Genomic DNA, 14,513 nt, shown 5'->3' with positions numbered 1-14,513 from the left:
CAGGTTAATGAAAAGTGAAATTTTGAAGATAATATTTACTCAGACCATGTAATCTGTGCATTGGTTTTATTACAGAGAACTGCAATAAAAGAATCACTGTATCTTGATAGCGGTTGGCTATTGGGTGACTTTTACTTCCTTTACACTTTTCTGCAGTGTTTACATTTTCTATATGAGGATAATCAGCAAAATACTCAGCCAGTGTTATTTTCATTACAAATAAAAATAAAAACAGAAAGGTCCAAGTTTTATATCACAGATGTGCTATGACCTACCTTCCAATGAGCTGCTTACAGGTTTGGCTTGCAGACACAGTGGTGGTGCCCACACTTCCGTAGAACATTTTAAGTTCCTTGATAATGTTTGTGCCATCTTCAAACTTCACACTCATCCCAGCGTTGACAATGGCAAAAGCATTCTCCTGTCGTTGGGCCTGCCGGAGTCCTGACACAAAATGCCACTGGAGATAGAAAACCACTCAGAGAGTTTACTGCATATGTCCATTGTTCAATGGGCAGCGACAACTTTGATGTTTATTTACAATGAAAAAAATCCCGGGGATGATAGGAATTATCACACTACTACTGTTATTAATTATAGAGCATTGACTGGATGCCGAGTACTGTCCTAGATACTTTATATGTATGTATTAATTTAATCTTCACAACAACTCTACCCATTCCCAGTTTACTGATGAGGAATCTGAGAGGTTAAGTGACTTGCACAAGGTCACACAGTAAGTGGTGGAGACGGGTTCAAACCCAAGCAGTCTGGCTCCAGAGCGTTTTCTTATTTGCTAAGCTTACATGCCTCTCAACTCTGAATAACCATGTGTGGTCTTGGGCCAGTGACTGAACTTCTCTGGCTCTTAATTTTCTTTCTCTATAAAAGGGGAATGTTGGGCTTGATCAGATGTTGCCTCAGGGATTGTAGAGTGAGGTGAAAGGGGAGGTCAGGAGACCCAGAGCCTCTCAAGTTGAACTATTTTATAGTTTGGTGCTCTATGTAAATTTCATTTGAACAAAGAATTCTGCCTAAAAAAAAAAAAGAGAAAAAGCATGGACGCTGCTGAACCAAATGGTCTCCAAGGTCCTTTCCTTGGCAAAGAAGGAGGAAATCTGTCATTCTAGGTTCAATCCCATTACGAGGAACTGTTTTTCTTTGGTGTGGAACATTAGAGCCAGGAAGTGGCTTTGCGTGGCTGGCATCCTGGAGGGCCGGGGTAGGTGGATGTGGGTGCTGGGGGGGGGGTGTTAAATCCTACCCCCGCGGACCCTGTCAAGGATGGAAACAATTAGGATGTAGACAGCTATGGTGATCAGGAAGCGTTTGAGCCACATGGATCATATTTACTCTACCGTACTGGAGTCAGTAAATGCGCAGGAGGCTGCTTGGCAGGGCCTGTCCCCCGACCTGCTGCCGTCCTCGTCCTCGCCCTCCGGACCTTCTCCCCACCAGAGTCTGCAGTAACCTCCTGGCTGTCTTCCAGCCTTCCGGCTCTTCCCCCAACCCATTTATCCTTGGTCTTTCAACTGGATAGAAATTCCTAAAATACTGCTCCCATTACATTTTTACCTTGCATTCAACAAGGTGGCTGTCTTCGAGAAAACATACCGCCTCCTCGGTGGAGCCTGGGCAGACCCTGACCCGTTTTTCATATCCCATCCCCTCCCCGCCCCACTTTGCTGACTACTTTTCGAAGCAGCTCCCTCCCTAAATTGTAAAAGTTTCTGTTTCTCTTTTAACTGTAACCCAGATGCTTTGTTTTATTGACGCTATGCTTTGAAACTGCACCCTGCAACCGAAACAAAAGCTGAATGACCTGGCGTGTATCCCCTTATCTTTTTTGCGACCCTGAATTCGGGGGCCCTTGCACATAGCCCTTATTGATTAATAGGTCAGCCCAGAACTAAACGCCCCAAATCTCTAAACTCTCTTGCTGAACCAAGCCAGTTCTACTCCAAGTAGACCTTTTGACATGCACAGTAGCTGAAGTATGTAATCACTCTATGCATATGCGACAACCAGATGACCTCTGACCTTGTCATCCAGAACAGTTTTGCTTATAATCCTTCGCCTGCCTGCTTTTGTTTGAATGGTACACAATACTGAAAGTTTCTCCAGTTTGGAGAGACGGATTTGAGGAAACTGTCCTCCTGTCTTTGTAAGACTAGACTTTGCTAAATAAACTTCCTCTTTTTTCAAAATCCCAGAGTCTACTGCTCAACTCTATGTACCTCCAGTGAGGAGTCACTTTTGAGCCTCCCTGTCCTGCTCCCAGCACCTCAACGAGCTGCGCCTCCCCTCTGTCTCCATTTTCTTTTTCCTGGAAGGACAGTCCATTCTCTCCACTGATTCAAAGGTTGCTATCTTCTACATTCAACCCCAACAGCCTTCCCTCTCCTCTGAACGACTAAGAACTCTGACTTTTTGTCCCACTCATTGCTGTCTGAGATTATTAGCTGTCTCTTATTTCAAGCCCTCCTGGTTTGATGTAGAGAGCTTCAGGGATAGAACCTAGCTCCTTACAAACCCTCGTTGTCTCTTCCAGGTTTGGCACTCTGCCTGGCATACAGAGTGGTAGGAGGCTGATAAATACGTAATTCTATTTAAAGTATTTGGTTATTAAACATTGGTCAATTTGGAAGTATCTTTATGTTACCCAACTTTCAGCTTACCAGAAACTTGGTATAGATGCTGTTGGTTATAGATGAACTCAATATTAGCCAAAATACATATTTATCTGAAACCCCAAAATTCAACTACTCACATGAAAGGCTTTCCTGTTGCAGAGCTGATGTATCTTTTAGGCACAGAGATAGGCCCACAATACTTTTAGGGGCCCACAAAAATGTTTTACTATTAATTTCTTATAAAATCAGAAGAAAAAAAGTGAATGTAAAAGTAATGAACATATTATATTGAATCCAGCCTGGATTATATTTACCTTTATATTGACCTAGTCATAAAATATAATTATATTATCTATTATGTACTTCATAGGGACCGATGAAAGCAAAGTGTCAAGGGCCCACAAAATGCATAACCTGGTTCTGATATGAAAGTAAATCAAATGGTATTTTCTTGGGAATTTGCCCTCCCTGTGAGCAGCCAAAAAAGTCTCCCTGACTTAGTGGGTCAGAAGTGGAGAGAACATGATGCTCCCTGAAAGCCTGGTCTGCTGGTTCAGGGCTCACTGCAGGGGACTCCTGGGGTCAGGAGGCCTTACCTGGGTAGAGTAGGGAATAGAGACAGATAATACAATCTCTTCCGATTTAAGGTCGGCTTCAGGCAATCTCTCCAGGTAAGGGCCATTTAAAGGAATCTGCCGTTCTCCTTCTGTTAGAGAAAGGGACCTTGATGAGGATGAATTTATCAAATTGGAGAATGTGTAGCAGCGGCAGATAGGATGAGACTGGTGGAAAGAGACTGGCAGGCGAGAGCCCTAAGGCCTGGGTGCTAGTCCCATCTCCCTAGCTGGGTCACTTTAGGCAGGTCACTGAACTTTCGGGGCTTCAGGTTCTTCCTCTGCAAATGACAGCATTGAAACTGAGAGCCTGGAAAGTCTTTCCTGCTCATATAGCCCATTACATACCACTTGCAAATTTTGACCTTGAAGAACTTTCAAGGTCAAATGGCAGAGTGTAATGTATACATTTCACAAGTGGGAAAGCTGACATCCAGAGTTCTAGAAAGGTTAAATGACTTGTCTAAAGGGCTAGAGTGGAATTTCTGACAGAGGTCAGATACATAGTTTTGTTTTTTTTTTTAAAGTTTACCATACTCTTATTTAATCCACAGTCATTTTTTTTTTTTTTTTTTTTTTTTAAAGAAAGACAGAGAAGGAAGGAAGGATAGAAGGAAGGAAGGGAGGAAGAAAGGGAAACATCTTTAAACATTCCCTTGTTTTATTATATTTTGTTTGTTTGTTTTTTACATGGGCTGGGGCCGGGAATCGAACCGGGGTCCTCCGGCATGGCAGGCAAGCACCCTTGCCCGCCGAGCCACCGCGGCCCGCCCCACAGTCATTTTTAAAATGGGATTTTAATGAAAGAAAAGGCATCTGGCATCAATAGCTCTATTAATAACATATACTTGTTTTTATTTCCTGAAGTTTAAATAATTTTCCCTCTGCAAAGTTCAAGTGTCTTTGAATAAGGAGAGAAATAATAAGTAATATGCCCCACAAACTTGGTTTTATTTAAAATGTATAGTCTTATAAGCAAAATTGCCATCTTTATGAAATTCTTAAATAAAATATGCCATAAAAATCTTAAAACCATAGGGATACCTCTCATTAATTTTTTACTACAATTTGAAATGTGTATAAATGTGGCCAAATATTTAAGAAACGTCATAGGTATAGTAAATTATATGATCTATAATAGAATAATTGACTACAGTTTCATCCTTATATCTGGTGTGATTTAAAGATAGCCTAAACATATTTGGTGAGTCTAAATTAGATATACTTGGTCTCTTGTCCATGATTTATAGAGAAAGCTACATAATTGATAGTGATCAGTATAAAATAGGATGCCTAAAATTTGGTGTCTTACCTTTGGATGTCAGGTTGATAGTAGCATTTCCTGCAGCCAAAATGGGATTTAGGTCAGAAAAATAAGGCCTGCTCACCACATGTCCTCCTAAAGTCTAAATAAAAATAAGATAACACATTTTTTAAGCCGTATTTAGTTATATGACCAATAATGGATGATGTATATTAGAGTATGTGTAAGTTTTTAATTCTCTTCTTCACCTGATAGAAAGATCTGAAAGAGTTTTGGGGCAGCTAAATAGATTCAGACAACCTACTGTTGTCCCCAGTCCAGACTTACAGCCTGAGAAAATATTCATTTTCTCTGTACAAAATAGAGGAAAGTTTTCTTTGAGAACTGACATAGCATACATTTGTCTTTGTTTAGAGGTGTTCCTTGATAGGGATTCCCTGTGAAGAGAAACAAACAAACGAAAAGGGAACTGAATGGGAATTTGAGGGCTGTGGTCAGCAGGTTAGGGAGAAGTTAGACAGTTAAAAAGGGAGAAAGAAGGTCCAATAACACAAGGGTGAGGTGGGGAGGCTGGAGCCTGATTAAACTCTAAAAGAACAGGGATATGTAATAGTCACATTTATTGCTGTGTTGCAATAGAATTCCTCTCTGTTGCCCCAAACCTTTTGCAAAAGCTGCTTCACAAAGAGCCTTAAACAAGGGAGCTTTGGGGGAGTTAGGGAGCAAGGTGTTGTCCAGAGAAACACGTAGTTCAGAAAAAGGATAGAAGATGTAGAAAGTTAAAACACAGACGGGCCAGAGACAATCAGGAAAAATGTATTAATCTTCCACCACCCTCAGTATCACTGAACTGACCATAATGTGTGGGCAGGGGAGTGGTTTGAATAGATTGTTCTTAAGTCATAAATAATAGGGAAGTTCTTAATAATAGGGGAGATAAGGGGTAAAATAAATAGGATAGATTGAAATGCTAGTGTCAATGAGAGGCAGGGCAAGAGGTACGGGATGTATGAGTTTTTTCTTTTTATTTCTTTTTCTGGAGAGATGCAAATGTTCTAAAAATGATCATGGTGATGAATACACAACTATGTGATGATATTGTGACCCACTGATCATACACCATGTATGGACTGTATGTGTGCAAAGATTTGTCAATAAAAATATTTTAAAAAAATAATAAGGAAGTTCCGACAAGCTAGACAATTGGATATCTGTGATGCATGTGTTTAGAAATTGAACTCTGTGCAAAGACCAGACAGGAGAACCAGGCATAAAAGGGAATTTTGGAAATAAAGTCTCTAGTTTACTATACCTTGGATAAGATGCATTACATAGAATGTTAGACCTGGGCAGCTTCTTAAGGACAGTCCATTTAGTCCTACTTAATTTAAAAAATGAGAAAACAGTAGCTTGAGGGGGTCAACTGGCTTGTCTAGGTCACACCACTCTCTCTTCAGTACAGGCTGGGATTAGGATCTGGGAATCTTCTGACTCTAGTATAAGGATCTTGCCATATAAGGTGCCACTTCTCACTCTGGGCACACACACACCCACTCACATTCATAGCGTAGAAATTTGTTCAACACTGACTTGGAATTGCTCTTCAGAATAACTTTGCTAAACAGAGCAGAAGTGTATGATTGTGTATATAACTGTGGCTTATTTAGTCACAGTGGAGAACATACCGCCATATTTCTAATCTGAGCTCCTGCAAGTGTCCTCAGATGCTTTAGGAGGGCACGATAGGTCTTAGTTTTCTCCTTTGGTTGGTCCGAAACAATAGAAAGTAAGACATCATTCAACTGGGCCAGGCTGTATCCAGCACCTATTGTGACTCCTGAAAATAATATATTGGAATATAAGCCTAACGTGAACTGTAATAAGACAGGATTACATAGAAATAGTCTTTTAAATATAATGCCTTTCATCCATATTTATTCAGATGGACAAAAACCAAGGATTTAAAGACTTTTCTGGCAATTTACTACATTCCCAAATATTAAGCACAAAATTCTTTTTTTCAGTTACACATATAGTCATATGTGCTATGCATTTTAGGACAAATCAACCACTGTTACCTGAAATTCATTAATTCACTTGTTTACAATTTAGTGGGGTTTTTTTTCTTTTTCTGATTAAAGTGGTTAAATGTGAAGATTCCAGCCAAGGGCCTATAAGATGTTTTAAAAATCATAAATCATAAATGGGATTTGACCTGCAAAATTTGCATTGTCCATTTGCTCCTTCCACCCTGCCCAGTCTTCTCTTTTTGCCGCTCTCTTATCAAAAAGACAGTAAGAGCGGACACCTGCCTATACCTAGAGTCAGTTTATTTGCAGGTGTGCTTACACCATGTGATTTGCCTAGTGATGTTATCTAGCTCATATTTCTCAATGGGGCCTATACTGCACCCATGGGGGTGAAAATATCTTATTTTTTAATGTATAAGGTGCAGATATACAGACTGTACATAAACAGATATAGTATATCTGCAGTTTTAAAGTTTCATGGGGAGGCTCTATTAGGAAAAAATGTCTAAAGAGGCTCGTTACAGGGGCTATGATGAAGAAAAATTGAGACACACTGATCTAGTGATATAGGCTCCACCTTCCCAGTCCCTGTTATCATAATTGGAGTATTACTACAACTGAGGTGAGAAGGAGCTCGCTCACCCAACCTGGGCCCCTTCCAAACTTGCTCACAGCCTTTCCCATATCTCTCTGGCCTCCTTTTGTTCATTTCTTCCTAACATTCCAGTGATTTGGACTTTTCAGCAAGTAAAAATGAGTGCACCGACTGACTTATGAGCATGATTTTTGCTTACTCATTGGGGAGAACCCTATTTTATGTAGGATTTTTAGCTCCTAAAGCCTATTATCCTTTCAAATGCTTAGTGTGGTTAGAGGACAATGGGATATATTTTTCAGACAATGCATTATATGGAAGGAGTACTTGACTAGAGATAAGAAGATCTAGATTTTAGCTCTGACGTGGCCATATGATAGTTGTGTGATTTTGAGGAAGTTACATCAGCCCTTACATTCTGTATAAGGATATAGGAGATAACAAGGTTACCTGCCACATTTACCTCCCAGATTGTAACGAGGATCAAGAGACAAGTGATGCGAAAGCACTTGATAAATTGCAAGAATTGTGTAAACATAAGTAAGGTTTTTTCACAGTAAAGTTTTCAAATCTTGTGGTCCAGACTTTTTGCTGTCTTTGGTGGGTGTATACGGGTATAGGATGGGACTTGAAGAAATCCGTGAATCAGGAAATTATGTCTGGCAAGAATCTTTTCTATTAGTCAGCAAATCTCTAAGGTTTTCTTTTTCAGTCCATCTCTCCATACTTGGCAGATCTATGTGGCATCTACCCATCATTATGGCTCCTATGACAATGTAGCTCTCAGTGACACAGCTGAGAGGGTCAGTTTAAAAAAGCTCATAGTGGACATAAAGTTGGTATCAATAAATATTTGCTGAATGAGTAAATGAACACACAAGGTCAGATATTCTATTGAGTGCTCAAATGGGCACGGCATTTGTACTTTATTAAGCATCCCACTAATGCCCCATGGTAACATCTTATTTGGAAAAGAAGAAGCTTACCATCATCTGTGGTATTCACAAAATGTAATTCTGGAAGCCCAAGTGGAGATATGAGAACTGGGTGGAATGCATCTCTAAATTTCATGCTCGGTCCTTGAGGTGAAAAGGATTTAAAGAAGAAACGGAAAACAATGGGTGTTGATAGGTATTGAACATCCAGAGTGAAAACTGTGGCTTAAATGACACACTTACAAATGAAAACAATGAAAGATTCTTAAGGCCCATCCATAAGTATACATTAATAAAAATGAACCGTATTTATGAAGCTTTTAAAAAGTAGCACGGAAGTCTGGGTTACCTAACCTAGACTAAAAATATGCTTAGTAGCAACCTACCCTCTGCCGTGTTCCCCATGATGAGTGGGGCTTCGGGGAAGCTGGCTTTCAGCTCCAGAGCATCGTCCAAGGTCACGGGTGTGATCCAGGTAGTCCTCTCCCCTTGGAACGTCAGCCTTCTCTTGTTTGGAGCTTCTGCCATTCTCTGCAGAGGAGCAGAGCCAACAGGCCTTTAAGAAAGGCTCTTGAACAATAATCTATGAGTCTATCCACTGCTCTGGGAGCCCAAATGAGCAGCAGGTCATTTTAGCTTCCTGGGGTGACCCAACTTCTAGGCATCAGGACAGAGTTGCCTTTTCGAAACCACCCAGATTGAAATGATTGGCATGGAGGCCCCTGAATAAGTTGTCTGTTCATTAACAACGGAACATAGAGTAAGCTTTATGTTTGTGACGCGAATGTGTGAACAGGAGGCAGCATGGTATAGTGAAAGTGTCTTAGCCTGGAATTAAAGTGTTCAGCTTCTTGTTTGAGTTCTACTCTAATGATGACTCAGAGGTGCCTCATCTTTGTGGATTAAAATTTTTTTTGTAGGGCAAAATTGTATAACTATTGGCAAAATTTCCCTGCATAAAAATCTCTTAACATGGAGCCCAGAATGGGAATGAGGGCTTGTAATTCTGTTTAGCTTTAGTATGATGCCTGGATACATCCAAGAGTATATTGAGCAGACCGTTTAAAAATATTGGCAAAGTCCCTTGAGGGATGGGAGAAAAATATATGGAACTATTAAACTTTACCACTGGGGAACCCTCTGATGCTGTCTCAAACATTAGGGACTCCCAAGTCAGTAGGCCAAGGCCTTGATCTTGAGGCTTGCTCTTGTGACGCTTACATACATAGCAGAGAAACTAAACCTACAATAGATATGCCTAAGAGTTACTTCTAGAGGACCTCTTGTTACTCAGAGGTGGACTCTCTCTGTAAGTCCAACTCTGCAAGTGAAATAATTATCCTCCCCCCTACGTGGAATATGACATCTAAGGGTAAAACTCTCCCAGGGATGTGACTCCCAGGGGTGAACCTGGCCCTGGCATTGCAGGATTGACAATGCCATCCTGACCAAAAGGAGTAAAAGAACTGTAACAAGTAAGGTAATCAGTGGCTGAGAGAGTTCAAATAGAGTTGAGAGGCTACTGCGGACGCTACACAGAGGCAAGCTTCAGTTAAATACTGCCATTTATCATGATTTGTCAACCCTAACCAAAGCCATTCCTACCAACCTTAAAAGAATATCTAGGGTTTATCTGAGATTCTGCGAAGGTTCCATACACTGTGATTACTTTCCAGAAACTCTACAAACTCCAGATGGGTTCCTAGGCCAAATAAGTCCTGAAACCCAGAGGGGCCAGCCTCTCCAGAACATCAACTAGTTCCATCCCCCATCCCATATTATCAACACCTTTTTCCAACATGAAAAAGTTAGAATGGGCACAACCCAAATACCTTTAAAGATTGAGAGAAAGATCAAAGGAGAAGGTGGAGTTAGAGAGCATAAGATTCACAATTGAGTATGACTGCTAAATCATTATATTGATATTTCTTTTAGTGTCCAGTGTTTTGGAACAGCTGGAAGGAAAACCCTAAAAACTGTGGAACTGTAACCCATACCAAACTCTGAAATCTATAACTAATTGTTGTGGAGTGCTTTGAAATTTATTACTTTTTGTATTATGTTATTTTTCACAGTAAAAAAAAAAGTCTCTTAAATTATTTGCCAGGTACAGTGCAAATAGATTTTTAAAAAGCTCTGCAGAGCTATAAATAAAATCATATGTATATAATCTATCTATCACTACCAGTTTCACATTCAGTGTGTCCAAGTTCTCACACTCTGAGAGGTGTGAGGGAACTGAGACCTTCTGAGATGCCGGTAGAATCACGGCTCCCATCTCATGCTCTCTCCTGGATATGGCACACCACCTATTTATATTATTTTCTCTTTCTCATTCTCCTTACAGAGTTGAAATGACAGAAATTAATTAACGAATAATGCAATTCAATTATAATAACTGTCATTTGGTTTTTGCCTTACTAGGTTTACAAAATGCCTTTAACATATCTCACAGTGTAGCTATATGACCTTGAGCAAGTCACCTTTAACTCAGGGGGCAGAACCAAAGAATCTCTGCAGTTTTGGCAGCACACACTGCTAGGCTGTCAGCTTCAAATTATTTATAGTGGAGCTGAACAACTCCCTAAAAATGTATTATTGTCCCATTATCATGCAGGAAACTCTTGCAATTTTTAATGTCTAAAACTTGGTCATTGCTTAATGTAATACAAAAAGGCTTATACCACATCATGTTATGAAACAACAAAGGAAAGCATCTTACTATCAGCTCAGGTGGGAATATAGGCTCCTGGGTTGGATCCAAGGGCTGGAATTCATCTTCGTTATACAGCTTGGTACATATCTCAACAAAATGAAACAAAACAAAAAACGCAAATGCAACTTCAGAGTTACTGACTGCAGTACAGGAGTCTGTGAAAGTGAGGCTTTAGAGTTGGGACCTAAACTTCCAGCAGCTCCCTACCCAAAATGGGGTGTCAGGGCCACAGGGTACCCCGAATGGAATTCTTCCCATTCTCAGCGACCATGGGACAGATTTTCCAGCAGATTTACTCGACTTTGGGCTTCCTTTTCTGGGGCAGAAATGGAGTGTTCAACTTTTGTGTTGGTCACATGAATTATTGTGGATGTTTATTCACCGTGTCACGAAGGTGCACTGTCTACACACTTCTTAGAGCTTGTTAGGGGTTGAGTAGGCCCAGATTGGGCTCAGAAGATCACAGTTTTTCTATAGTGACCAACCTCATGAACGTCATGGGCTCACTAATTTTGGGGAGTTCTAAGGGCTATTTATACCCTAAATTCAGTTATTTTGCACTTGACTCACTGAAAATAATAGAAAACCTGAATAGATTTGGATTTATGTAAGTATTTTCCAGCCAATCCCAACTGAATTGGAAAACCAGATATAGTACTTACTTTTTCCTGATTATTCTCAAAAGACCTCTCTTCTTGATCCATGCAACATTTTCCTGATCCTTTCATTTGACAAACAGTTGATGCCTTGGGAAGTAATGCAGTTTGCAACAAATTTACTAGTTGAGAACTCAATATTTAGCAGTGCCCAAGGCCCCCCAGGAGCTATGGAAGAGATAATGGAGAGTCTCTTTGTCCTCAAGGACTCCATAATCTGGAGGGGTGGTGGAGGGGCAAGTTATTCCATCACTGAACAATGAGAGAAAATTACAGGGAGTGTGCAAACACACTCGTAATGGGGTCTTGTAAAAGCTGTCACTCAAGTCTCCGGGAAGGTGATAGAGAATATAGGAGAATGGGGTCAATCAGCTAAGGCTTCCTACCAGAAACACAGTAAATGCAATATAGTTATAACGTGGCAATTGAAAAACTCAAACAGATTATGCAATTGGTGCTCTTCCTTTTTTTTAAAAAAAAAGAGTGACAGGGTGTGTCACTAAAGAAACCCTGGGAAGACAAACTGCATGTAAGATACAAATATAAACAAACTGAAACTCTGAAGGAATTCTTTGGATGAGTCAAGCCTCATACCATTTTACCTTAATTTTCAGGACATTTCATATGTACCCACAGTAGTGTTTTGATCTGAATTCATTGGTCAGTTACTGCAACTATCAGACCAATTACTCTATTCTTGGCATGTACAGACACAGCTGAAGGGTTTGTTTACCACTCACAGATAAGCAACCCAAGGAGACCTGGGTTGAAATTCTTGTTTTATGACTTGGTAGCTGGGTTGAGTATGTAATAAATTGGGTTAAGAAAACCCATGCAAACTGATTTGTTAAATTTAAATATGCAAAAGGAATAGCACAGTATCACACATAGGAGATGCTCCAAAAGCGTCAGCTGATAGTTTGACTTGTAATTTTCTACAGTTAAGAAGGGATTTGGATTTTGTGATAATGCTGTGCACAATAAAGGAAATAACTATTAGTGATTGAATGTGGGGACCCAGAGTGAATGAGAGTAAAAATTCCTATTTTTATCTTAAGTTTTGTACAGATTTGTCTCCAGGAAAATAATGACATAGTATTAGGGTAAATCACATGAAGTTGCTTTTTTGGGTAGATCAAAAATGATGACATCTTGGTCATTTCACACAACTTGACATAAAAGGGATCTTACCCAGGATTTCAAATAAACTAGCCAGTAGTTTGTAAAGCTTTTGAGATTCTTCATTATTTCGTGATAGCATAAAAATAGATTTTTTTTCCTGGAGACTTTATAGCATTTGTAATTAACATGTGTGCCTTGAATTGTTTCCAGTCAACCAAAATTATGTAAAATTATTTTTTTGCCATAAAAAAAAACAGTGCTGGAAAAACACTCTGAAACCTTGTCTAAAGTATATCTCTGCCTAACGTTTAACTTTTTGAAAACTTCTTATATCTTATCCTTCCTCCCTCTATACCACTCACCCCTCATGCCCTCCACTAAATCATTCTTTTCCAACTTTTTTCATTCCTTATCTGGCTCCTCATTTGTTTTTAAGGGAAGAACTAAAACATGTATTGGGCATAAATAAATTACATATATATATATATATACAAAAATTCGTTCCTCAATTTTTGGAGGTGAGGAAAAGGTGACATTGGTTCCATTCTCACTATACCCTCATCTTGTCTGGCGGCCATGCTTCTCATGAAAGTTATCTTTCTGTCCCATATCTGCCACACGGGTCTAGGCCCTCATTCCTGCATGGGTGGGATACTTTTCCTATTCCAAACCCTTACCTCCTACCGCGTCTTCCCCTTGGGACAGATCGTACGAGGAGTTTTCCTTCTGAAACACTGTTCTCATGGCATGACTCCAAGCTCAAGAACAGACAGTGACTACATGTTGGTTATCATCTTTAAGTCTAAATTCCTCAGCCTGAAACAATATCTTTTTACTCCCCAGTGCTCCAGCCAATCAATTTCTTAGCTGAACTTTGGGCAGTTTTCTTTTCCCTACTTCTACACATTTTCTTATTTGAATTTTTCTACTGGTCTCTTTTCACTCATCTCTCTCTCCATCACTTCTTTTAAGACATGGCTCAGAACTCCCCTTTTCTACCTTTCTCATGCATTTTCTCTTTAATCTATTTTCCTTCAAAACTCATATGCAGGTATACAGGATTTCTTGTTTCGTAATTATGCTTTTATTATTTTTGTCTGCTTCATTTCATTCAGTAAAGAATGCATTTCTTGAAGTCATGGACCATATATTTTACTTTTGGTAAAGTATTGGATATAGGGCCATGAACAAGATAAATGTGAAGGGATTATTGAATAAATACGAAGACTGGACATTGAACAACTTTCAGAGGTTAGAAAGACCAGCATGGGGCTATTTTTGAAGGTGTTGAAGACATTAGTTATTTGTTTGTTTGTTGAGAAACAGTCTACAAAATACTTTGTGAGTTACTCCTTAAAACTGTTAAGTCATGTAAAACAAGGAAAGACTAAGAAACTGTCCCAGATTGGAGATTAAGGAGCCACGATGATTAAATGTAATGTAGTATTCTGGATTGGATCTTGGAACAGAAAACGGACATTAGTGGAAAAACTGGTGAAATCCAAATAGAGTTTGTATTTCAGTTAATAGCAAGGCATGACATTAATTTTTTTGTTTTGATAAATGTGTCACAATTCCTTAAGATACAAACCTTAGAGGAAGCTGGGTGAAAGGCATATGGAAACTCTGTACTATGTTTGCAAACTTTTTGTAACTCTAAAATTATTACCAAATAAAAAGTTTATTTAAAAAAATCAAGATTATTACTTCTGTTGCTCAAATCTAATAAGAGTAAAATAAAAAAATAAAATAAGGAGAGGGGTTCTGTCCAGATTTCTCTTGAAACTTCTTTTTTGTCAGTTCCGAAGTCCCCAAGACAAGGGAAAAAACTCACAAAACTTGGCCATCTTCTTGGTATGGCACAGAAGAGCCTTCAATAAACAGTAAAAATAGCAGGAGAGGGCAAGAATTCAACAGTAAATGAGGGCATCTGCTATACTAAGAGCTT

The 14,513-nt window shown here is 39.4% G+C and overlaps 1 protein-coding gene and 1 long non-coding RNA gene across 3 annotated transcripts in view; one reads left to right on the top strand and one right to left on the bottom strand.

Annotated features, from left to right (window-relative positions):
• LOC143677946 (uncharacterized) overlaps nucleotides 1-112 on the top strand; it is a 57,074-nt gene extending 56,962 nt beyond the window's left edge. The window contains exon 3 of one of the 2 annotated variants that reach the window (XR_013172987.1): nucleotides 4-112. This is a non-coding gene — a long non-coding RNA (uncharacterized LOC143677946). The remainder of the gene's footprint in view (nucleotides 1-3) is intronic. The other variant, XR_013172988.1, reaches the window with a different exon arrangement.
• The window catches only part of LOC143677940 (aldehyde oxidase 4-like), a 64,992-nt gene that overhangs the window by 34,422 nt on the left and 16,057 nt on the right, over nucleotides 1-14,513 (bottom strand). Inside the window, exons 7-14 of the mRNA XM_077154620.1 lie at nucleotides 11,450-11,533; nucleotides 10,794-10,874; nucleotides 8,458-8,602; nucleotides 8,123-8,215; nucleotides 6,197-6,348; nucleotides 4,560-4,653; nucleotides 3,230-3,339; nucleotides 276-460 (exon numbers count right to left, since the gene is read on the bottom strand). Coding sequence (XP_077010735.1) covers nucleotides 276-460; nucleotides 3,230-3,339; nucleotides 4,560-4,653; nucleotides 6,197-6,348; nucleotides 8,123-8,215; nucleotides 8,458-8,602; nucleotides 10,794-10,874; nucleotides 11,450-11,533 — 944 coding nt within the window. The remainder of the gene's footprint in view (nucleotides 1-275; nucleotides 461-3,229; nucleotides 3,340-4,559; nucleotides 4,654-6,196; nucleotides 6,349-8,122; nucleotides 8,216-8,457; nucleotides 8,603-10,793; nucleotides 10,875-11,449; nucleotides 11,534-14,513) is intronic.

Source organism: Tamandua tetradactyla, chromosome 3, assembly GCF_023851605.1.
Source record: "Tamandua tetradactyla isolate mTamTet1 chromosome 3, mTamTet1.pri, whole genome shotgun sequence".
NCBI lineage: Eukaryota > Metazoa > Chordata > Mammalia > Pilosa > Myrmecophagidae > Tamandua > Tamandua tetradactyla.
This window is presented reverse-complemented; position numbering and strand designations above follow the sequence as displayed.